Source organism: Peromyscus maniculatus, chromosome 12, assembly GCF_049852395.1.
Source record: "Peromyscus maniculatus bairdii isolate BWxNUB_F1_BW_parent chromosome 12, HU_Pman_BW_mat_3.1, whole genome shotgun sequence".
In the NCBI taxonomy this organism is placed as follows: Eukaryota; Metazoa; Chordata; class Mammalia; order Rodentia; family Cricetidae; genus Peromyscus; species Peromyscus maniculatus.
Genome location: NC_134863.1, coordinates 9565240 through 9590437, shown reverse-complemented (window position 1 = coordinate 9590437; position 25198 = coordinate 9565240). Strand labels below are relative to the sequence as shown.

At 51.6% G+C, this 25198-nt stretch overlaps 2 protein-coding genes across 8 annotated transcripts in view; one reads left to right on the top strand and one right to left on the bottom strand.

The window, feature by feature from the left end:
• Positions 1-11108, top strand: part of Yeats2 (YEATS domain containing 2) — a 97323-nt gene extending 86215 nt beyond the window's left edge. For all 7 annotated transcript variants that reach the window (XM_076548580.1, XM_076548579.1, XM_076548583.1 and 4 more), the window contains 6 exons: positions 2660-2739; positions 3732-3933; positions 6202-6428; positions 6997-7071; positions 8212-8285; positions 9507-11108. In XM_076548580.1, coding sequence (XP_076404695.1) covers positions 2660-2739; positions 3732-3933; positions 6202-6428; positions 6997-7071; positions 8212-8285; positions 9507-9615 — 767 coding nt within the window. In that variant the 3' untranslated portion in view covers positions 9616-11108. The remainder of the gene's footprint in view (positions 1-2659; positions 2740-3731; positions 3934-6201; positions 6429-6996; positions 7072-8211; positions 8286-9506) is intronic.
• A 3386-nt stretch (positions 11109-14494) lies between these two features.
• On the bottom strand, positions 14495-21269 carry Map6d1 (MAP6 domain containing 1). The gene is made up of 3 exons (XM_076548584.1): positions 20872-21269; positions 15818-15935; positions 14495-15195 (listed from the first exon to the last, which is right to left on the bottom strand). The coding sequence occupies exons 1-3, from the start codon at positions 21249-21251 to the stop codon at positions 15118-15120; spliced, it is 576 nt and encodes a 191-aa protein (XP_076404699.1). The 5' UTR covers positions 21252-21269; the 3' UTR covers positions 14495-15117.
• Positions 21270-25198: the final 3929 nt, after the last annotated feature.

Below are 25198 nucleotides of genomic sequence, written 5' to 3'. Positions count from 1 at the left end.
ATCAAAAAAATAAATAAAAGTATAAAAATTAATCAGTCCGTAAGCAGAAGTAAGGCAGATGACAGTGGCACTCGCATCTGTAATGCTGGCGCATCCTTACTGGAAAATGGGAGACAGCCGCAAGAGTTGGCCAGAACCTTGTGGCCAGCCAGCCTGCAGCCCACAGCTTAGCAGAAATGGGGGTCTCAGTAAGGTGGAAGACGAGAACAGAGCCACCCCTCCCCGGGAGGTCATGCACATGGCACAGAAACACCCACACCTGCACACGGGCATCACACACGCAGAGAAATAAAATCTTTCTGTCTTAGAAAAGAAATAAACGAGCTGCGCACTGGTCGCGCACACCTTTAATCCCAGCACTCAGGAGACAGAGACACCGATTTTCTGAGTGTGAGGCCATCCTGGTCCAGGACTGCCAGGGCTACAGAGAGAAACCGTATCTCGAAAACCCTTAAAAAAAAAAAAAAAAAAAAAAAAGGAAATATAGGATCTTGGGGAGCTACCTCCTGTAGTTGTGGGGGGGGGTTGTTTTTTTTAACTCTCTGCTCTTTGTGAGGTCTACCACCCAGCTCCCAAATAAATACTGGGAGGCTTATTCTTACATATGAATGCCCAGCCTTAGCTTGGCTTGTTTCTAGCCAGCTTTCCCTTTTTCATTTTTTAAATTTTATTTAACGTTTTTTTCCACTTATTTTATATACCGACCATAGTTTCCCATTCCTCTCCCCCCACCCTCCTCTCTCCCCCTCCATACACTCCAGAAAGGGGCAGGCCTCCCATGGCTTTGAACAAATCATGGCACATCAAGTTGAGGCAGGACCAAGCTCCTCCCCCTGCATAAAGGCTGGCCAGGGTGATCCAGCATGGCAAACAGGTTCCCAAAAGCCAGCTAAGCATCAGGGACAGGTCCTGATCTCCCTGCTAGGAGCCTTACAAACAGACCAAGATACACAACTGTCACACACATGCAGAGGGCCTACGTTGATCCCATGCAGGCTCCCTAACTGTTGGTCCAGAGTCCATGAGTTCCCAGGAGCCCAGGTTAGCTGTCTCTGTGGGTTCCCCTGTCGTGACCTTGACACACACACACACACCCCTTACAATCCCCCTCCCTTTCTTCAGCAGGACTCCCAGCCAGCAGAGTCCCAGTGATGGGCTGTGATCTCTGCATCTGCTTCCACAGTTACTGGTAAAGGCTTTCTGAGACAATTAGGGTCGTTGTAGGGCGTTTACCCACCAACCCCACAGCTCCCCAGGGTTTTCTTGAGTGCGAGCAGCAGGAAATATTAGATAGAAGGATTTATTGCGGAGAATATCGCGGAGATAAACAGATAGAAAATAAAGGATAGCCTCGAGAGGGCCTGGAACCTAGTCCAACGGGCCCCCGACTGTCTCTTGCCCAGGGTTTTTATAGAGATGCCAAGGGTTGGAGCAAAAGACACCCCCCCCCCCCAGCACAGCCAAGTGCAGACCATCTCAGACACCTGCACTCAAGCCCGTGGTCCTAATCATCCTCTATGTGGACCTGCTGGGTAAAGCCACGAGGAACCCAAAATCAGGCTCCCGTAGGTAGTCACCAATCTGATTACAGTAGATGGCCAGTTCAGGCACCCACTCCATTATTGCTAGGAGTCTTAGCTGGGGGTCATCCTTGTGAATTCCTTGGGGTTTCTCTGGCACCAGGTTTCTCCCTAACCCTGAAACCCCCCATCAAGATGTCTCTTTTGTTACTCTCCCCCTCCATCCTGCCCCCATCCTGCCCCCCACACCCAGCCCTGCCCAATCTGCTCCCTCCAGGTCCCATCTCCCCACCCCCTCCCCCTCCCCCTCCCCCTCCCCCTAGTTTACCCAGGAGATCTCTTTTATTTCTCCTTTCTAGGGAAATCCATGCATCCCTCTTTGGGCCCTCCATGTTGTCTAGTCTCTCCGGGGCTGTGGTTTTGGGTTGGTTATCCTATACTTTATTCCTAATAAGTGAGTACATTCCATGTTTGTCTTTCTGGGTCTGGATTATCTCACTCAGAATCATTTTTTTCTAGTTCCATCCATTTGCCTGCAAATTTCATAATGTCATTTTTATTTTTATTTATTTTATTTATTTATTTTTTTACAGCTGAGTAATACTCCATTGTATAAATGAACCACATTTTCCATATCCATTCTCTGGTTGAGGGATATCTAGGTTGTTTCCAGGTTCTTAGCCAGCTTTTCTAAATTATCCCATCTACGTTTTGCCTCTGAATATCTTTCTGTATTCTATATACCTTTCATTCTTTATTACTCTGTGGCTAGCTGGGTGGCTGGTCCCTGATGTCCTCCTCTCCTCCTTTTGCTCCCTGATTTTCTCTTCCCAAATTCCTCCTATTTATTCTCTCTGCCTGCCAGCTACGCTTATCCTTTCTCCTGCCTAGCTATTGGCCGTTCAACTCTTTTTTAGACCAATCAGGTGTTTTAGGCAGGCAAAGTAACCCAGCTTCGCAGAGTTAAACAAATGCAACATAAAAGAATGCAACACATCTTTGCATCATTAAACAAATATTCCACAGCGTAAACAAATGTAACACATCTGCACTAATATTCCAAGGCAGCCTCCAATAAACAAAATTTTGGTCTAAACTGTAGCAACCTTTCTTCAGAGTCAGTCTGTGGTCTGTTCCAGGTGACGATGCCAGCTGCTTTTCTGCAAAGTCTGTGGAGCAGTATTACGGCTGGAACATTGGGAAAAGGAGAGCTGCTGAGGTAAGGCTGTTTGCCGGCTGCAGACAGCAAGCAGAGCTCAGCATCTGTGTGCTCTACCTGAAGGAAAAAGGAGACCAATTTGCCATGTGTCTCTTTAAGGTACTCGGTGGTAGACTGTTTCTAGTCACAAATGTCACTCTCTGGATCTCAGGTGTCTCTGGAAAGGCCTGCCCTCCTGTACCACTGGAAGCAGCTCATGTTCTCTTTGAAAATGTTATATATTCCGGGCTGGGAGAGCCAGCTCAGCAGCAAGATGGCTGTCCTCACAGAGGACTTGGGTTCATTTCCCAGCATCCTCATGGCAGCTCACAGTGGTCTGTAACTCCATTTCCAAGAGACCCAGTGTCCTTTTCTGGCCTCTTCAGATACCAGGCCTGCAAGTGGTACACACATGTACATGAAGTTAAATTTGCAAAATTCAAAATAGCAATAAATTCAGATTTTTATGGTGTGCTTACAACAGTGTTGCCAGATACAGTTGAATCAGATACAGCGTGGCCAGGCAACAGTGGAAGGTGGGTCATCGTGATTGGTCTGGAGAAAACGAAAAGCTGGTTCGTGACCCGATGAAAAGTGGTGAATAGAAACCTAGGAGTTTCTCTTGTATTTTGTAAGCATTAAGACCAATAGAGGTTGTTTTTATTACATTTTAAATTTTTACTCTGTGGATGCGTGCGTGCGCGCGCGCGTGCGCATACCTGTGCATGTGCATACACATACACACCACCGCACACTGGTGAAGACTGGAGGACATAGGGAGTCAGTCATCTAACTTCTGCCATTCTGGTCCTGGGCACCAAGTTCGGTCATGTGACTTGGTGGCAGGCACCTTTCCTGAGCATCTCACCGGTCCCCAAAGAAGCTCTTTCAAAATCCTTCCTTTGTGGCTACAGAGGGATGGAATCTGGCGCTTCAGTTGCTGGGTTTATTTTACTGCATGGCGGTTGGTTTTGAAGTTTCATGATTTGATTTTGGTCCAACACCTTCCTCAGTGGCAAAGAGCGATGACGGTTCGAAAAGTGTTACAGGAGATCCTGGAGAAGACCCCGAGATTCCACCACCTGACGCCCCTAAAGACCAAGCACATCGCTCACTGGTGCCGCTGCCATGGCTACACCCCGCCAGACCCCGAGAGCCTGCACCATGACGGGGACTCCATTGAGGATGTGCTGACCCAGATCGACAGTGAGCCAGGTGAGCCTTCGCGGGCTGCTCTGCTGTTAGGTGTGCTCGCCCCCCTCAGCCCTGCAGCTCACTTCAGTGGCTGCAGTGTTTTCCCCTGCAGTTAGGGGCGAGGGAGAGCTGCTCTAGGTGACAAGACCCTTTTTCTTACCGCGACACCCCAGACCACATGGCCCTGCAGAACTGTTTACACCCAAGTGCCCAGCCAGGAATGTTCACTTCATGCCGTCTGGTAGCCATGTGCTCTTCCCGTGAGTCTCCTCGGTGTTACTTTGAAGACTTTTTTTTTTTAAAGGAAGCCACATGGAGGCTTCCTCACTTTTTTTTTTTTTTTTTTTTAACATTTTATTTATTATGTACACAGAAGAGGGCGCCAGATCTCATTACACATGGTTGTGAGCCATCATGTGGTTGCTGGGAATTGAACTCAGGACCTCTGAAAGAGCAGTCGGTGCTCTTAACCTCTGAGCCATCTCTCCAGCCCCGACTTTGAAGACTCTTAACCCACCCTCTTCCCTCAGATAGGAGTGACTTCCCTTTCTGTGTGGCTTTAGGAACCCCTGGTAGGGAAGTCTGCCTGTTTCCATGAAGAAAGGCCAGTATCTTGGGTGCTGCTGTACCCTCAAACCCGGGGAGGGTGTTGGAGGCACATGAGAACAATCAACAGTGTTGTAGGAAAGAAACAGTATATATGTTATATAACATGTATATAAACGGTATATCCAGTAAAGAAACGGACCACATTAGCATCAGGGCAGCATCTGACTGTGCCTTAGAGAACAGGAAGGGTTCAGCTGACTTCCCCACTCCTGAGGGAACCTGGAGCCCAGAGGTCTGGATAACTCTTGTGCTCTACAGAAAACTTCCTGGGAGCCTGGTGCTCAGTGGCCTTTTCTCTCATCTCCTGTGGCATGTAGTATCTGTGCTGAGAGTTTGTCAGCTTCTAGATCTAGGTCCTTGGTGAGCAGAGACCGTGTGATAAACCTCCGGGTTTCACTGGTGCTCTGTATACAGCGTGGCACATCAGCGACTCCTGGAGTCAGTAAACCAGAGAGCCAGGAGCGGGTGAGCCACCACCACCCTGTCCTTCATAAAGGCCCACCTATACCTGCCTGGACCTCACATCCTCCTTCCTGAAGGAGGATGCGCATATGGCTTTATTGTCCTGATGCTCTTCCTGTACATTACGATGTCAAGAGTACAGTACTTCCCTACAGCAGTGAGACAGGGATGACTTTTTAAATCACATTTCTCAGGTAGCCCAGGCTGGCCCTGAACTCACTGTGTATCTACAGATGAACTTGTACTTCTGGTCCTCCTGCCTCTACCTCCCGGGGGGGTTCTGGAATTACAGGTGTGTGCCACCACACTCAGTGCGGTCTGGTAATTAGACCTGGGACTCCTGATCCCACGACGACCTGCTTGCTAGGGCAGGCACTCTGACCAGCTGAATAGGAGTGACTTTTTGTTCTTCACTGTTGCTCAGGTTTCTACGGCCCCACATTGGAACGCCAAAATGTTGTTGGTTGTTCTTGCTCTTTGGGGGCGCCCACTACACAGCTCCCAAATAAATCACACACAGGGGCTCACTCTTAACTGTAAATGCCTGGCCTTAGCTTGGCTTGTTTCTTACCAGCTTTTAACTTGGATTTATCCCATCTACCTTTTGCCTCAGGGCTTTTATCTTTCTCTATTCCTGTATACCTTTTCTTTCCTTCTTACTCCGGGTCTGGCTGTGTGCCTGGGTGGCTAACCCCTGAAGGCCTCCTCCTTCCTCTCTCGTTCCTAGATCTTTCTTCCTTTTTTTCCCCAGATTTTTCCTTCCCTTTGTCCTCTCAGCCTGCCAGCCCACCTATCCTTTCTCCTGCCTCGCTATTGGCCATTCAGCTCTTTATTAGACCATCAGGTGTTTTAGACAGGCACAGTAACACAGCTTCACAGAGTTAAACAAATGCAACACATCTTAAAATAATATTCTACAACACTTTACTGTACATTTCTAAGTTTTCCAGATTTTAAAAAATGAATAAAATTAATTTATTGACTCAGGAAGTGTGGCAATGGTCTGGTTTCCAATGGAGTGAACTACGTACTATCTTTTTGGCCTTAATGGCAGAGAGAGTGCATTTAGAACAGGACGCCTGTCTGCATTTGTACTTCGTGAGGCTCTGGGTCTCGTGAGGGAGTCATAGAACTGGAACTGGAGAACGGTTAGCGGCCTGCAGACTCCGCCTTCAGGGGTCCTGCAGAGTCGGAGCGCAGCCTGCTTCCTCCCCTCAGAGTGCCTGTCGTCCTTCTCCACTGCCGACGACCTCTGCCGGAAGCTGGAGGATCTGCAGCAGTTTCAGAAAAGGGAGCCCGAGAACGAGGAAGAAGTGGATGTCCTCAGCCTGTCGGAGCCTCTGAAGACGAACATTAAGAAGGAGCAGGAAGAGAAGCAGGAAGAGATGAGATTCTACCTGCCGCCGACTCCAGGCTCGGGCTTCGTTGGTGACATCACGCAGAAGGTAGGAGGCCGACGCTGTGCTGCTGCCCGCTCTCAGGCCAGGCGCGTGGGGTCCAGACACCCCAGCTCAGGAGCTCAGACAGCAGTCTGCCGGGTGACGTCTGGTTGGCTTCTGCCCAAAGCTTAGGGGTGCTCCCGCTCTCCCACGTCAGAGCCTTCTGCAAGAGCCGTAAGTGCACGGGAAAGGCTGCGTGTTGAACATGGCCGCGCAGCCGAGGGCTAGACGCAGCTTTGTCCCGGGTTCTTCCCTCACCTCCTTCACGGGGCGTACAGTATTTCAGTCCCTGCCTGGGCGAGCACTCTGCTGCAGTTGGGGAGCACATCTCCCTCGGTACCTGGGAGAGGACTCAGCCCCGAGACACTGGCAGCTTTAAGTGTCGCTTGCACTATTCTGAATTCTTCGGGGATTCCAGTCATGTTGTTCCATGATGAGAGGTTTAGGGGTGAAAGCGGGGTCCCGTGTTCAGAGTGGTTAGAGAGCCCTCCTCCCAGCCAGAGGGTCGCCTGCTGGGGCGAGAGAGGCCTGCTGCTAACGCTGATGGAGTCAATGCTTTCTTCCGCCCCTCCAGATCGGCATCACCCTGCAGCCCGTGGCACTGCACCGGAACATGTACGCCTCGGTGGTGGAAGACATGATCCTCAAGGTGGGTGCCTGCCTGCGGGCGGCAGACCGGGTTGGGTTCTCGGACCCGTGAGTGAGGGTCAGCAGGGGAGCAGAGAGGTCGGCTTTGAAATCCCTCATCTTCCTTAGGCTTTAAGTTTCCTTTCTCTTCTGTTTTTCCTCCTCCTCCTTAGGTAAACTGAGTCATGTCCCTCTAAGAGCTGAGGGTTTGTTGTGTCCAGGGTAGACCCCAGGCTCGTGCAGGCCCCGGGCTCCCACGGGTGTCTGTGCCTCCTTAGTGCCATTTCTTATTCCCATTAAGAAGTGCCCTAGCGGCTGGAGAGATGGCTCAGCGGTTAAGAGCACCGGCTGTTCTTCCACAGGTCCTGAGTTCAATTCCCAGCAACCACATGGTGGCTCACAACCATCTATAACAAGATCTGGTGCCCTCTTCTGGCCTGCAGTCATACATGCTGTAAACACAATAAATAAATAAATCTTAAAAAAAAAAAAAAAAAAAAAAGTACCCTAGTGGCTAGAGAGATGGCTCAGAGGTTAAGAGCACCGGCTACTCTCCCAGAGGTCCTGAGTTCAATTCCCGGCACCCACATGGTGGCTCACAGCCATCTATGGTGGGATCTGATGCCCTCTACTGACGTAAAGTTGTACGTGCAGAGAGAGCACTGTATACATAAAATAGATAAAATCTTTTTTGAAGAGATTTAAGAGAAGTATCCTAGTGTGAGAAGTATCCATGCTCCTTTTAGAGAGGGGAAGGCCTTGGGTTTCCCGCCTGTGACAGCAGAGAAGCGGCCACAGCCGTCCTGCCCCCGGGCAAAGGGTGAGAAAAGCGACCGCTTCCACGCCGGCCCGGTCCTCCCCCAGCTGCTCTTCCCCACTCCGCTTCCCTCCAAGTGGGGGGCTTCGGGAGCAGCCCTCACTCAGCGCTCTGTTTTCCTTAGAAAACAACGTCTGCTTAATGAAAACCCCTTCATCCAGTTTATAATTTCTCTGCGTCGTGGCCTCTAACCAAAAGTTCGGTTTTTCCTGAGCCCTTGTCACACTGAGTTGGCAGTTCCTTCAGAAGTTAGGTAGACGCCGCCGCCGAGGTCGGCCGCACCCCACCCCCCCACCCCCCGCTAGCCGGCAGGGGCTCTTTTGTCAATGCAGTCTTCTGTTGTAGGCCACGGAGCAGCTGGTGAGTGACATCCTGAGACAGGCACTGGCGGTGGGATACCAGACAGCGTCTCCCAACAGGTACTGTTGCCCGGCTGACAGCACAGGCTTGCAGTTACTCTCTCTCGGAGAGCTTTTGTTTACTCAGAACGCAGTGCGGTCGGAGATGGGGTTGCCGTGCTTGGGTCCGTTCTGTAGTTCTGAGCGAGTCTCTTGGTGGAAGAAAGTCTAGCTGTGCCCTCCCAGCCTACTTCATAGACACCCAGCTCTGTTGTGTCACAGGATAGAGCAGGCAGCAGGGTCTCCATGAAGACGGGAACCTCTCGAGTGGCAGACTCTAGGATCGAGTTGATAAATATCACCTACGGTGTTTGTCATTGCAGACACATCATTTCTCTTAGGAACTGGGAAATTAAGCTCTGAAAGGGAGTCGTCTCCAGTGTCCCAGATCACAGGCCCTAGATTCAGACTCATCTCACTGGCTGGGGACCCTGGAGCTCACTGCCACTTCTCTCCTGATACATTCATCTCTCTCTTGAGTGGGATGTAGAGTTCCTAGCCTTAGAAGAACAATAGTCCACATCCTCTTCTCCTTCTATTCTGCTGAAGGCCGTCATAAAATCCTGACACTATAATATAGTACCTGCAGTGATGAGGTCCCAACTGAGAATATTAGGTCAAACATACATAGACAACATAGAGGTCTTGAGTTTTAAAAAAAAAAAAGAACTGGGGATAAAAATTTCCAGATCTGCTCTCCGTTGCCCTGCTTGGAAAGCAGGGGGAGCCGTGTTTTCCATGTTCCGGACTGGAGATGTGGCAGCCTGGGTGGTTTGAATGAGAGCCTGGAACCTCACACTTGGCTGGCCAGGACTCTGCCTCCCGTCTTCTGAGATAAGAGAGACGGTCCCTATTTTCATGGTGCTCTGAAGCACACTTGAGTCTGCTGAGACTTAGAAGACTTGAAAACATTCTCTTCTGCTGTCCACTTTACTGTCTTTCTTTTCTCTGCCGGCTAATCATTGAGCCAACATGAAGTCCTCATTGCTGTGACGGGGGGGGGGGGGGGGGGGGGGGGGGGTAAGATTTGAGCCCTGGCTAGGACTGTAACTGGAGTTACAGCTTTCATCAGAAAGGAGAAGAATTCATAAAAAGTGGGAGAGTCCTGAGTCATTGCATGTACTCTTTGCCGTCACCTTCTCTAAGCGAATGGTCCCTCTAGTGAGTTAACTGACTAAATTATTGCTGAGTGCATTTGACAAATTGTACCTAATTATACTTTCGGGGTTTTTTTTGGACTAGGGTTCCCAAAGAAATCACAGTGAGTAATATTCACCAGGCCATTTGCAGCATTCCTTTTCTGGATTTTCTCACGAACAAGCACATGGGGAGACTGAACGAGGATCAGTGAAGACAGTGAAGAGGATCCCCAAAAGCAGGCTGGGGAGCTGTGTCTGAAGTACGCACACGTGGTGGCCCTGGTGTTTGGAGAAAGGCGGTTGGTTCTGTGCGTTGGGATGCCCCGGCTCCCTACCATCCCTTCAGTCTAACTGCGTGTTCTCGAGAGGGCACGGAGTCCCCGGTGCAGCCCTTTTAAGACTGTGTTGTTTCCCGATTCTGGAGGGAAGCTGAATGGGCACAGCTTTGTCAGCTTGCATTTCTTTACTCTGTACCAGCTCTGGAGGTGTCTGAGTGTGAGACAAGGCACACAAGGTGCTCCCTCTTTGGAGTGGGCTGGGGTTCACCTGGGGCCCGCTCTCCAGAGGGCGGAGATAAATCTGGGCTACTCTAAAGAAGAACAGAGCAAGCAAGTACCTTTTCCTACCTTGCCTCGGTGGGCAGGGCTGCACTCTTGGCCAGCGTGAGTCAGCTACAGAAGGGTAATACGCCATGTGGAAAACTAGACACCAAGGAGGCTGTAGCCTGAGACTTTTTCATGGAGCCCCGATGCCCGTGCTTCTGTGACAGCCAATGTCAAAGCGTCGAGGTTCCCAGCAGAGCTAGAAGGCATCAGGCCTGTGCCCGTGTAACCCAGGAGACTATCACTGTTAGTGTAAGCCTGATCCAGAGTCCGGCACGTGGCCTGCAGAGGTCTCAGCACGGGGTCCTCAAGCCCAGTGAGCTGCCGAAGCTCCTGTTGTCTGGGGGCCGGGGAGGCAGCCCGGGGCAAACCTTCCTGGAGTGTCCTCAGTGGACCTGAGGTCCTGTCCTTCTCTGCCAAAGAGTCCTGCCGCGATGGGAAGGGTTGAAACACCTGTGAGTGCCTTACTTTCGAGAACTGCTCCGACCCGCTGTGCCAGCGCTCAGGAGCGGAGCCGCTCCCTGAGGGGGCAGATAGGCGGTTGGTAGCGCCAGCACAGACTGGGCAGACACTGGGGACTCTCCAGTCCTCCTCACTGTTGTGGGCAAATGGAAGATCTTCGTTTCAGTTGCAAACCTTCTCTCACTCTGCTCAAAGCGAACTTGAAAGGTCTGAGTCAGAGTCAGACTTACTAAGCAGCAGAAAGCCTGTTCTCCCCGGTCCCGCAGGTGGGAGTGTGAGCCAGGAAACAGCGGGCTGCAGGTACAGAAGGGTTCCTCCCAGCAGGGACAGGGCGAGCATGGCTTACAGTATGTATAGTGGGTGTACAAGACTTAAGAATTGGGTCTGTAGGCCACACAGCAGATTGGTAGGCCCACACACAGATTTGTTCAGAAGTGGACGGACACCTGCGAGGTAGAATATCCAAATGAGAACAGATTCATTTGTTGTGATGAAAAACCTAAAGAAATTGCTTTTTGCTAAAGAAATATCAAATGATTTAAGAGTCTCCATGTATGTTAATGTTTCAAGTGTTTTTCTATCGTAATGTGTAACATAATTGTGTATCATTTTGTCTACAATAAAACTTTTAGTATTTGTGATGGGTTTTCTGAGCTGGAAGCGCCATACTTGGATGGGTTCATTGGGATGCAGCTGTGGTATAGGTCTTTATGAGTTTAAATTACTCTCTCTCCTTCCATCAAAAAAGATCTGCAATCGTGTAATGTAAAAGGATCACCGTTACAGTCAGGTCACATACAAAACAGAAGACACTTCACTTGGTGGCCATGGACATAATTATTTCATACAAGCAATTTAGGGTAAAGGAAAATGCATAAGTGGGTTTAAAACATTTCTCAAAAAAAAGCGGGGGGGGGGGGGATTTAGTCTAATAAACTGGTTTATCTGGTGAGATAAAGTTGGCTTGTGCTGAGGTCTGAAATCCACTCCTGGACACAGTCCTTTCATTCTCGTATGCTGTCGTGGGTTTCTAAAAAATTACCAAAAGGTGGAGACTACAGTACAGAACTAGAGGTTCTCAAATCTGCGACTTTTGAGGGGATCCAGGCCACAGAGCTAGCTTGCTGGGAAGCAACTTTACAAAGTCAGAAAGCTGAGCCTTGGAGCGTAGGGTTAGCGGGGGCATAGATCAGGATGGGTGCCGACGGCCCGTCCCTGGGCCTCAGGAGGGTGGCATAGCCCAGCCAACGGAAGCCTGGAGTCCTGGAAGTTCTGTCCCGTATAGCACGGAGAGGTAAGGCCTTCTTCCTTCAGCTGTGAAAGGACCTCCTAATGTACACACAGCAGACTGAGGCAGTTCCCACATCGGTCACTGTGGTCATGGGGTAATCAATATTGAACACTCTTTGCTCAAATTAACAGATTCAACTGCTTTATTTTTAAAAACTTACAGAATATAAAAATTATTAAACTTTATAGGAATTTTAAGCAGGTACGATAAAGTATTTTTAAAAATTAGGACTGGAGAGATGGCTCAGTTGGTGGCGTGTGCAGTACCTGAGTTCAGTCACCAGAACCCACGTAAACAAGGCGGGCTTGGTGGTGCACACTTAGGGTCAGAGCACTGGACAGGCAGAGGCAGGTCCCTGGAGGCCTGCTGTGGAGCCCGCTAGCCTACTTGGTGACCTTCAGACCAATGAGGAAAGAGAAAGATACCTGAAAAACACTTTGGGTTGTCTTCTGTCCTCTACACGTGTATCCGCACACACAGGAACACACACATGTACCCGCACATACAGGAACACACACATGTACCCGCACATACAGGAACACACATGTACCTGCACATACAGAAACACACATGTACCCAAACATACAGGAACACACAGAGATACCTGCACATACAGGAATACACACATGTACCCAGACATACAGGAACACATGTACCCAAACATGAGCACACACATGAACCTGCACACACAGGAATGCACCAACAGCCACACATAAAGGAACACACGTTACCTGCACATACAGGAATACTATCCACATATACAGGAACACACACACATGTACCTGCACATGCTGGAACACACACACACTCAGAGGTGAGCCCTGCTGGTCCTCCAGTGCATTTCTCTGGTCTTTGTGCACGTGTGTGTGAGGTGGACTCAGGACTGGGAGAACATGGCTGACTCTTGTCTTGCTTCTTGGGTTGCTCACGGAGCTTTGTGGCCTTTCTCGGATCTGGAACGAGGAGGGACTTCTGAAGAGCAGAGGGCTGGTGGGAAGAGCTGTGTGGCACATTGCTGAGGTTCCGAACAACCTGTGACCTAGCAGAGGTCAGCTCCACTCCGTGGCCACTGCAGTGCTACAGTGCCAGAAAGGGACAGGTGTGCTCTATGCCGGCCGAATGCAGCAGGGTCATGCATCTCTACACTGAGAATGAATGAACGGGGTGGGGTGGGGGGGTGCCGGGCATGTGGTGTGGTCATTGGCAGCACGCAGCCAGGGGCTCTTCTTAGTTGGGGCCTGCCCGTGGCCGCAGCAGGGCCCAGAGGCGCCGGGAAGAGAGTTAAGCGGGAAAGGACAATTGAGGAGCCATGCTTGGCTGACTTGACTGCTGAGCATGGGATGTGCCTAGCAAGTCAGCAGGGTGTTAGGCGACAGCAGCCTCCCTTGCAGACGCAGAAATGGAAGCTCCCATTGTCCCCGCAAGTGTGGAAGCAGCAGTGGTCCAGACGGTCCCTTTTCCCACTTAAGGGTGCAGGAGAGCTGAGGTGGGCAGAAGGTACCACCGGCCACGCTGGAGCCAGCTGCAGCCCTCTGCAAGAAGGGCACACAGTTCGTAAGTGTCAGGGATACTCGCGCCGTCACGCTCTGTTAAAGCCATTATTGAGAGACCAGATGAATGGGAAGGTACTTGAGTTTATAACTTAAGTTGCCCAGCACATTTTTTGCATTTTAGTAAATTGTTAATCTGCTCACTGCCTACATTTAGGTGCCCAGCAGGCAGTCTCTTCCCTCTTGGGAACACTGAGCATGCACACTGGCAAATCTAGAGTGACAGGACCCTTGGTATATGCACATGGTTCCAATTTTCCCTTCAGAATGACTCAACAGCGTTTCCTCGGCCAGCAAGGGGGAGGCTGGGCCTGCTAGCACCTCTGAGGGGATGCTGTGTGGGAGGCCTGAGCTGCCTCCCCTGCCTTGGCTTCGAAGGAAACCCTTACGGTTCTTACCGAACACTACCGAGCCTCTTAGACATAGTCCTTCCTGGTGTTTGAGAGGTGGTTGTGCAAAGGGAATGGACTTGTTCTACACGGCCATACTGGCTGCAACCATGAGAACAAGTTTTCCAAAGACGGAGGGGGTTGTCCCCACAGCGGGGTAGTGAGTACCTAACCAGAGTTGGGGAGCCAGCAGGCCGGAGCTAAAGGCCCCTCTAGGGGATGCTTTCCAGACATGCACCCAGCTCCTCATGGATGTGCATGGTAGTCCCTTCTGGTCCTTGTGTCGAGGGGAGACAACAGAAATTAGGACAGGGCTCAGCCCCTAGAAACATGGGGTGAATGCTATTCATGCTGTCAACATGTCACTCATCCTGTGGGAATTGTTTTCCTGAAACATGATCATCCTGGCTATAAAGAAATTACGTTTGAAATTGAAAACATGTGGATGATCTCCCTGGATAGATATGACCTGTGTGTGTGTGTGTGTGTGTGTGTGTATTCCACATATATATGGAATTTCTACTTGGATACATAGCACCACCATGAGAGTCGTGTGCAGGTGGTTTTATATGTATTTAAACTTAAGGTTTTGTTATTGTTTTGAAACAGGGTCCCTCTATGTGGACCAGGCTGTCCTGGAACTTGCTATGTAGACCAGGCTGGCATTGAGCTCATAGACATAGAGATCCTCCTGCCTCTGCCTCTAAAGTGCTGGCATTGAAGGCATCAGTTCTGACAACCTAAGTTGTTTTTGTTTTTGGTGTGTGTGTGTGTGTGTGTGTGTGTGTGTGTGTGTGTGTGTGTGTGTGTGTGTGTGTGTGTGTGTTGAGACAGGTTTTCTCTGTGTAGCCCTGGCTGTCATGGAACTAACTCTAGACCATGCTGGCCTCAAGATCACAGAGATCTGCCTGCCTCTGCCCCCACTGGGATTAAAGGTGTGTGCCTACCACTGCCTGGGTAAGATTTCTTGATGTAAGCATGTGGGCCACTGCAGAAAGAGATGAGAAAACTGCCTGGGCCTACCATAGGTTATCAAATAGAATTAACATGCATCTTGGGAAACCATCCAAAGTGAGTAACTGGTCTGTCAAGGACTTGATAGATTTCTCAGTCTGGAGCAGTTCAGGTCACAGCTGAATTGATCCTCAGATTTAAAAATTGAAAGGTGCCAAATGGCAATTTAAAAGTTCAAGTCTCCTTCCCCCTGTTTGAGGAGGAGGGTGGGAGGGGCCGAGTGTGGCTGGTGGTGGTCTACCCGCCTGCCTCCACTCCACACCACGGCCAGGGCCGGCAGCCATGCTGCTCCAGTCAGCAAAGGACCAAGTCAGGCCCCCTTCGGGGAGGTCTGGAGGTGTCCGTCAGCTTTCCCAGCAGCCACGATCTCCACTGCTCTCCACTGCTCTCCACTGCTCTCCACTGGTCACACATTGAGAGTCCGGGGAGCTGATGTCTGAAAGATGGCTGAGGGGTTGGGTGTGAATTTCCTCACCTCTGGAACCTAAAAAAGAAGTGTGGCCACATCAGTGGGCTCTTTCCTCCATCCACCCCAACCCCTGGCTCTGAGAAAAGAATTCCTTGGCAGTGGAAATTAGCTAAGGAAGTTATGTCACTACTGTGGCGGGTCACATAGGGAACATGAGCTCCCTCTGCCCTTTAGTTGGGGTAAAGATGCTAACTAGCCCTGCAGTCCAGGGAGGGAACCCCAAACCTCACATGTGGCATGCCTCTGTTGTACCACAGAGTGATGCCTAGGTCACTTAGGTTTTAGTATTTTTGCAGGGAGCAGGGCTGGAACTCAGGGCTTCATGTATGCTGGGCATGCAGTCTACCACTGAGCTACATACACTCCCACCCTTCAAAGTCACTAGCCCTCTTAGTAGTCAAGGGGACATGCTGGGGCTTGGGAGGCAGACAGATGCTGCTCACCAGAGAGGGCAGTGCCAGAGAAGCCACCTAGCCAGGGGCTGGGTAGCTTTTCTGTTGGTGGGTACAGTTGGTTGGGCACTGCTATCCTTAACCATCATGCCATTGCGTGCCACCAAAATCTGTCTCCTGACCCCTATCCCGGAGAACAAGTGAGTCTATCTTCCCTGCCCTAGAGGCACCACCCCAAGGCTGACCTGGAAGCTGGCCCCAGGGCTGGGGTCCCACCCAGAGCTGTGAGTTGTGATGACTCTGGCAGATCTTGCCTTTGTGGATCTTGAGGGCTTCACTCCAGTCCACGCTTGGAATTCCTGCCTGCAACAGAATGCAATCAAAACCTGGCACAGGGTCCGTCATACCCTGGACCCCAAGCCCTGATCACTGCTGGGCCTGCTTCAGTGCCTAATGATCCTTTATTCTCCTGCACAAGCAGGACCAGAGCACCAGGTGCTCCGGGAAGATGAGCCAGCTCAGTAAGGGAGCTCTGAGCTAGTCCGCCCTACCATTCTGAAAGTTCCACCACGAAACCTCGGCCACGTAGGCTGGGGACAGCAGTGGCGGGAAATTCTCACGCAGGGGAACATCAGGCAGCATTTGGCACACACACACACACTTGTCTTAGAGACAGACAAGCAAGCACCAGTACCCAAAGCCCCCCTGAGACCCGAGGCTGCCCTTCTGGATGCCAGGCCTCTTAGGAGGGCGCCCAGAGCCAGTGAAGGCTGTCACCTCCTTCATGCCCACTTAGGGCATGAAGAAATGCCATCTTAGACAGTGCCCAGCACAGCAAAGGTACATCTGCTTACATTTTGGAAGAGAAGGCTCAGCCATACCTGACGACCTGAATTCAATTCCCAGGACCCACATGGTGGAGGTAAAGAACCAACTCCCACAGGTCTTCTGACCTCCACGTGAGTGTTGTGATGTGTGCACATGCATGTACATACACACAACAAGTGTAAAGAAAAAATGAAGGAAAACCACGGGGCTGTGGGATGACAGCAGTTGTGTGTATACCCCTCTGGCGAAGGATGGTAAGTGAGTGCCCAGCACCCACCTCAGGAGTCTCACAACCACCAGGCACTCGAGCTCCAGGGGACCTGTCGCCCCTCTCTTGGCCTGGCAGGCAGCTGCGCTCATGTGCTCAGACACAACTACACATGATTTTAAAGAATAAAACAAAATCTCATAAAAATGTGTTTTTAAAAGAATCAATTACAGTAACAATCTCAAAAAAAAAAGAAAGAAAGAAAAGAAAAGAGCCGGGCGGTGGTGGCGCACGCCTTTAATCCCAGCACTCGGGAGGCAGAGCCAGGCGGATCTCTGTGAGTTCGAGGCCAGCCTGGGCTACCAAGAGAGCTCCAGGAAAGGCGCAAAGCTACGCAGAGAAACCCTGTCTCGAAAAAAAAAAAAAAAAAAAAAAAAAAAAAAAACCAAAAAAAAAAAAAAAAAACCAAAAAAAAAAAAAAAAAAAAAAAAAGAAAAGAAAAGAAAGCCTCCAAGCTGGTCTGCAGTCTGAGCTCCCATGAGCCATTTCCCTGGAGGGAAAGGACAGGCTAACCTAGCCCCATTCCTCTCACTGAAAAGGCTCGATCCCTCTATCCCTGGAGTCAGCCAGATCTCTTAATCTTGTCCATGTCTCTACTAAATGGTAACCTCAGGAAGGCAGTTCCCCCCAACCCCGACCATAGGCGTGGGGCTCACCCAGCCAGGGCCAGTGCCTGCCTGTGCTAGGCCCCCCCCCCCCCCCCCCCCCCCCCCCCGCACTGGCCCAGCTCATGCCCTGATGTCAACAAAGGAATCTTTTCTTGGCAGCATCAGAGGCTCGCCTCGCTGGGCAGGCAGATGGCTCGGGCAAGGGGAGCCGGTGTCCGCTGTGGCCAGCACTCAGCCTTGTGTGTGAGGAAGAGCTGAGCCACGGCCTGTCGGATAATTTCTGCGTCGGAAGCGCCAAGGTGCCGAAGACCAGCTGTCTAAATCATGCTGTTCTCTTCCTCCTGGGAAGGCAGGGCCTCCCCCTGAGCATGCCCTTCTGTCCCCAACTACCCCCAAGCTCTGTACCAGGCAGCCTGCCAGCTGCCCTGAGGGGGCAACAGGGGACTCGAAGCAGGAAGAACCTAGAGCAGTCCCTGGGGTGGCCGCAGGAAGTGCTCCCGCAGAGAGCTTGTGATGGACCAGAGCAAGGACAGAAATGGACTCATCAGAGCCCAGCTACTCTTGGAGGAGAAAGGTGCACTGTGGCTTACACCAAGATTAAGAAAAAATACAAACCGCACTATGCTCCTTCTGAAAAATCATCAGCCACATTTGTTTGTTTGTTTCTTTTTTTTTTTTTTTTTTTTAAGCAAATCCTCAATATGCAGCCTTAGCTGGCCTGGAACTTGCTGTGCAGAGCAGAGATGGCCTTGAATTCACAGAGATCCACCTGCCTCTGCCTCCCAAGTCTTGGGATTAAAGGTGTGTGCACGGGTCCTCTTTTCTTTTTTTTTTTAAACCACATCTTTCATGGACCCGACCAGCCTAGAAGGAACTATGGAAGCAAGATGAGTCTCTGGGAGGAGCTAGCCGGTTGAGAGCTCCAAGCTGGCTGTAGAGGGCTCCTATGCCCATCTGGCCAGACAAACAATGCAGAGCAGTCCTTTCAAGGAGACCAGAAGCCAAGTGAAGCAGGACCAGTTAGCAGGGAGAGGCAGAGGCCTAGAGGGTCCATGCCACTTATGATCAGAAGTGACCGCAGACTTGCTCTGGTATCTTTAGGGTCCCTGGATCTGTTTTCTGAAGGCCTATAGCAATTTTCTTGGATGAAGTACATCTTAGAAGATGCTGAAGGCAGGATGGGATTACTCCAGCCTGGTCTGAGAGAGGACCACCTCTGGGGGTCCCAGAGGCCAGACGATTTGGTGCTGGGGAAAATCAGTAGTGCTCCTGGGCTTTGAGGGGAGTGAGGACCGGCAGCAGCCAGGCTCGTGCTATTCCAGCTCTCCGGGAAAGGAAAAGGTTCCAAAGGGAGAGTTTACACTTGGAAAGACAAGCCCCCATCTGCCAGTGCTTTTCCGCGGCTGGCTTTGAGAAACTGGCTCCAGGGAGGTGGCCAGAGACCAGCTGTCTCCGCCTGTGGGGACCACGAAACGGGTGCCCGAGTCCCGCTCGCTCCGTTCTGTGCCGTCCGGAGCCGCGCGCTCCTGCACCACCAGCTCAGTCCCTCGTTTGTAGAGGGACAGCGATGACAGGCCTCGGGGAGTGGAGCCATGTGTGCCGAGTGGAGACAACAGCTAGCGCCGCGCTACCCACAGCGCTTGGAGGACCCTGAGGGACACTCAGGCCCGCCCTGCGCTCGGTGTGGGTTAGACAGCCTCTCCTACCCAGCCTTTCCTGGAATGTTCCCCGTGAAGAGGGGCTTGCACCGGCACCCCCGAGCTGCTCTCTGGCTGTGGAGCGTGGCTTCCGTTCTTTCTCTGTAAGTCCCACCAGTTGTTTGACCCCAGAATCTCAAGCCCTTGCAAGGTGCCACACACCGAGGACCTCGGAAGAACCGTGAACCAGTGAGGCCTCTCCTGCTATGGACTCAGGTTCCCAACACCAGCAGTCAGTTCTGTCCACGACCCCAGCGAGGGCCTGAGAGCAGAAGGCCCTGTCTGTCTGTCTGTCTGGCCGCCAGCTACGACATTCAACTTCTGACAGCTCAGCTTGAGTCAGAGAGCGCAAGGCCTGCCCTGCACGCACGCCCATTAAGTACCTTAAAGAGCGTGGCCTTTAGGGGAACCTGTCCTGAGCTTTGCTTCTTTGGCTTGTATACATTTGAGATCTGTACTTGGAATGCTTCGCAGTACCCCATCCTACGACAGCCCCATAACTAGTGCATCCCGATTGTTAGGACAGAGGGGCTGCGGCCATCTCCAGGTGCCCCATGTGCCATCTGTTTTAAACTTGATTTTTAATTATGTACATGTGTGTGCATCTGTGTGTGGGTATGTGCAGAGAGCATGGATGCCCCGGATGCCAGAGGTGCCAGCTCTCCTTGAAGCTGGAGTTACCGGCCATTGTAAGATGCCTGGCCGGAGCGCTGGAATTGAACCCCCAGCCTCTGGAAGAGCAGTGTGCTCTCTTCATCGGTGAGACACCTCTCCAGCCCCCATGTACCTTTTAGTCCCAGGTTTCCATCCTACCGTCAAGGAATCTAGAGGACAAATTTCCTAAAAGCAAACACCTGTGACAAAGGTAGTGGTGGTGCTTTAAACAGTTCTAAACTAGGGATCCCAAGTGAGACAAAAAGTAATCGGGATATACAGCAGTATGCCTAAGAAAAGGCTAACAACACACAGCAGTTATTAACATTCAGAATTATCTATTTATGGTCAAACATCACATCAGTTTTTTTTTAAAAAAAAGTAATATGCGTGTCAGAGATGGTTCAGAGGGTGAACACCAGGCACAAGCTGGCAACCCGAGTTGGATCCCTGGAACCCTAAAGTTGTTCTCTCTCTCTCTCTCTCTCTCTCTCTCTCTCTCTCTCTCTCTCTCTCTCTCTCTCTGTGTGTGTGTGTGTGTGTGTGTGTGTGTGTGTCTGTGTGTGTGTCTGTCTGTCTGTCTCTGTCATATATATTAAAGATTTTAAACATCGTGACAGCAAAAATGGTACCATGGAAGAAACCGAGTGTGTGTGCGTTCATTGTACATTAACCATTAGAAAAGATCCATCTGTCTGGGAGGGGTGGCGTGAGGGTGTTAAGGCGGTATCTGTTATTTTTGTCATTTCTAATTTTCTCACTATGAGCATGCATTACTCTTCTGAGTAGAAAGAGGATGCACGAAGTCCTTAGTAGTCCAAAGCTGAGCTGCTAAGGGAGCCAAGGACCTTTTGTGCAGTGGGATCTTGATCAGAGCGGGCACTGGCCCTGGGCACTGGCCCTGGGCACTGGGGGGGTGGGAGGGTGGCCTGTGCACAGCCCTCTGCGCTCACCTGACCCAAGTTAAAGGGCAGCAATCTTGGGAGGGAAGGAGGAGGAACCGGGGGAGGGGGAGGGACTCCTTTTGAGGTGCCATTCACCTTGGATCCCGGGGTAGGGAGCAGCAGAGAAGGCCCCCGGCAGTGTCAGACCAAAGAGATGACCAAAAGGCTCCTTTGCCGCTCTTCAGACCCTGTGGTATCCAGGCTACTAGCCGTCCCCTCCCCCAGCCCGCTTTGGGACTCAGTTTCCTCCCACCACCGGTCGAGATGCGAAGCGTCCCCCCGCCGCAGCCAGAGACCCACCTATAAGACGTGGTCGCTACCGCAGCTGCGTCCGCGTCCCCGACGGGCAGCACGTAGACCTGCCGGGCGGGGGGCGCCGAAGACTGGCCCCTGCGGCCGCCCGGCCCGGGCACGCGCTCCGGCGCCGCATCCCGGGTCCCCGCGCGCGCGGTCCGCACGCCGAAGTCGCGCTGGTACTGGGTGAGCGGCACAGCGCGGCTGGGCTCCCGCGCGCCGGCAACGGCCGGGCTCCCGCGCGAGGCGGTGCAGTCGCCGCCGGGCCCCTCGCTCCCGGGGTCCGAGTAGCCGTGCAGAGTCAGCGGCACCGCTACGTCCGAGCGGTCCAGCTGGTTCCAGCGCCGGGCCAGGCAGCACAGCCGGCTGATGCAGGGCCACGCCATGCCGCTCGGCCACGCGCCCGCGCCGCCGCGCGCGCCCGCCCGCCCGCTGCCCCCGCAGCCCGGCGCCCCGCGAGCCCGGCCTCCGGGCACTCCCAAACTGCCCGCGGCCTCGGGTGGTTGAACCCCCAAATTCCCCGAATGTGATCTCCTAAATCAGACCCGGGTTTCGCAGAGGGCGAGGCCGGAGGGAAGGAGGCTGTTCTTCGCCGTCACGCTGCCTGCAGCGGGGCGCAGGAGGCAGGGACAGAGGACTCTGTTGGGGACTGTGGACACGGGTGGCTGCGGAGCAGAGCTGGGCTGTGCTGGGGGACTCCGCGGTCACCCAGGGTGGAAGTGGGGTGGGGGACGACAAGGAGGGTGATGCAGAGAAGACTTGGGGCCATGTTTCCCGAAAAAAAAAACACGTTTGAGTCATCCCTTGAATCGGTGTAGGACAACCAATCCAGTTTTCATTAAGAACTGCCATTAGCTTCCAATCGGCCTCTGTCTGGGTTCTAAAACCCCCAAACGCCCTCCCCTGCTGTACACTGAGTGCCGTATTCCAAGCTGAAGATCAGTTTAACCCAGCTGTCCTGGAAAGGCTTTCTGAGTGTATCAGCTCTGCCCTCAACCACACAAGCTGTTCTGGCTGAACTTGGAAGGGATCCATCTCAGGGAACTGCCCCGCCCCGGCCAGTTGGTCAGTTCATCTCCCTAAAGATGGAAGTGGCATACCACTGCCAGTTTAACAGCCCAAGCCTGCCTATGGCCCCATATTGACAAAAGTTAAGCCTGGAGCTCAGAAAGCCTTTTGCCAAAGGCACATTCACGGGGACCCCAGAAATATCTCTTCTCACCCAGAGCAAACTGACTTTGTGAACTGGGAGCTGGGCCCTGGGTGAGTCAACCTGGCAGATGAAGGTTAGTAGTAACGAAATAATCCACGGGAGAAAGCTACAGACCACCGGCCGCTCTTCCCAAGCCAATGAATGTCTAGTGAGTCCTTTGATTAGCAGGCTGATCGAGAGTCAGAAAGGCTCCTGGTATGGAAGCAGGGCAGGGTAGGGTTTTTGTTTTTGTTTTTGTTTGTTTTGTTTGGTTTGGTTGGTTTTAGACAGGGTTTCTCTGTGTAACAGTCCTGGCTGTCATGGAACTCGCTCTGTAGACCAGGCTGGCTTCAAACTTACAGAGATCCTCCTGCCTCTGCCCCTCAACTGCTGGGATTAAAGGCGTGTGCCACCACCACTGTGGAGCAAGGGTAGAGTTTTTTTTTGTTTTTTGTTTTTTGTTTTTTTAATGTCAAAAAGAAGAAATCACATCATACCAGGGGCAGGTTGAGCATGGGGTGTTTTGTTTGTTTGTTTACAATACACTGTTTCATTGCAGGGAAGGAACGATCCTTTAATCAAATAAGATCATTTTTCTGGAGGAACATTTTGTATACGTCCAAAATACTTTCCCAGCAGGAAAAGAAGAATCCCCTTCCTTCCTTCCTTCCTTCCTTCCTTCCTTCCTTCCTTCCTTCCTTCCTTCCTTCCTTCCTTCCTTCCTTCCTTCCCTTCCTCCCTCCCTCCCTCCCTCCTTCCTTCTTTCTCTCTTTCTTTCTTTTCAGAAGATAAAATATTGTTTACAAGATGGGTGAGAGTCCGGAGGGGAGAAGTGTAATGTCGGGACTACCTAACTTCTAGGTCATTTCCATTAAAATACTGGTTCACGGGCCAGAGAGAGGGCTCAGTGGGTAAAGACATTTCCCACCAAGCCCAGCTTCCTGGGTTCGTCAGGACCCACAGACGGAAGGAGTACTGACTCCCCACATTGTCCCGTGACCTCTGGGTGAATTATGGTGCATGCACCTACATACAACTACATACAAAGGCAAGGTTAACAAGCAGATGCAATAAAACATATGAAAGATGTGTTTATTTTATGTGTGTGAGTGCATGTATGTACGTACACCAAGTGCAGAGGCCAGAAGAGGGAGTCAGGTCCCCCAGACTGGACTTAGAGCTGGTTATGAGCTACCATGTGGATGATGGGAACTAGAACAGAGTCCTCTGCCGGGGTAGCAAGTGCTCTTACCAACAGAGCCATCTCTCCAGCCACGGAAAACATTTTAAATCAAAATTTTAAAATAAATAGTTTTACAGAAAAGATAATGCTGGGAATTAGTGGTGCGTGTCTATAACCTCAGCACGTGAGAGGTGGAGATGGGGATCAGAAGCAAGTTCAAGGCCCACCTAGGCTACATAAGATCGTGTCAACACACACACACACAACACACACACACACACACACACACACACACACACACACACACACTCACAATCTTTTAAATTCTGTTTGTCAGTGCCAGAGATTGAACTGAGGACTCTGTGCATCCCTGAGCTACCTCCATAGACCCCTTTACTTGTTCATCCGTCAAACTTACTTCATGCTAGGGCCGATGTTGAGTGCCCTCGAGATTCAGTGTGCTGGATGAGAGAAGTGTTAGCTCAGATGCTGTTTTGAATGGGAGGGTTAAGGCCAGGCTCCCCTGTCCAAGGGAGGAAGGCTGGGCCTGGGGAGGAGTCAGGGAAGGGTGGGGAGAGCAGAGGCCAGAGCAGAGCGGGCCTTGTCAGACACACAAGGAGTTAAATTTTTCCTAGGTGACAGTAGGGGGTGACTTGTATTCCTGGCACTCTGTCCGTCACATGGAGCAGTATGACATTTTCAGTGCCAGCTGGAGAAGTAGCCTGGGACCAGCGAGATCAGGGACCGCACGAGAGCCTTGGCGTGAGGAGTGAAGAGGAAGGGCTGGGATCTGGGAGTAAGAAACGAGGCGGGAAATCCGGGATGGTGAGATGGCACTTGGACGGTAAAGGCACTTGCTACCAAGCCTGATATAGCTTGAATCGGAGCCCCAGACCCCTTGTGGGGAAAAGAGAGAGCCAGCTCTTACAAATTCTCTTCTGACCTCCACACATATGACGTGGATGCCTCCCACACAACCAATAAAGTGCAAAGTGTTTTACAGATGGAATTTTTATTTAATTTATGTGTATGAGTATTTTGCGTGTGTGTGTGTGTGTGTGTGTGTGTGTGTGTGTGTGTGTGTGTGCCACATGTGTGTAGTGCCAGAGGAGGCCAGGAGGTTGTTGGAGCTCCTGGAACTGGAATTATAGACAGCTGTGAGCCAGCATGTGGGTGCTGGGAACCTAAACCAGGTCCTCAGGAAGGGCAGTCCTAACCACTGGGCCACCTCTCCAGCCCCCAAAGATGGAAGCCTGGCATAGCTCTGGGGCCTCGGCTTCAGATGACCTCACTTCCTCGGCCAGCAGTGCTGGGGTGCACTGCAGTGGGGGCCCCATAACCTGTAACTATCACTGTGCCTCAACAGACGCATTGTCTAGATGAGGGCACAGGATGTCTGGAACTCAGAAGACCCACACCACACCAGGAGCCACGAGGTTCCGGTTAAGAAATGCGTGTAGAGGCATGTGAGTCAGTAGCCAGGGGACCCTTCCCTTCAGGGACAGCACAGCCAAGCAGCACCCAGGGAGGAAATGGTCTTGGAGGCAGAGATCAAACCTCAGCAGAGAGGCCGAGCTAGGGTGCGGAATACCCACAGTGTGTGCTTAGGAGAGGAGCCACGACGGGCCTCATGGAGGCTTGTGTGGGCAGCGTGAGACTGTAGCCTCCAGGATATCTGTGGCGAGCATGGCCTTCTCAACGCTCTAGTGCTGAACTTGAAAGGATCCATCCTGAGCATCACAGAACTCGTTTAATGTTTAAACTGTGTTTTACTCAGAGGGCCAGCAGTCTGGGAAACAGGGCAAAATCGGCCTTCAAAGCTCAGTCTCATCCTTTTGGTCTTATGTTCCTTCATTGTCAAAGCCTCCTCCACCCCTGTGTGTGTGTGTGTGTGTGTGTGTGTGTGTGTGTGTGTGCTGGGGGGAAGTGTCACGCCACTGAGTCTTGTATTCCTTCTC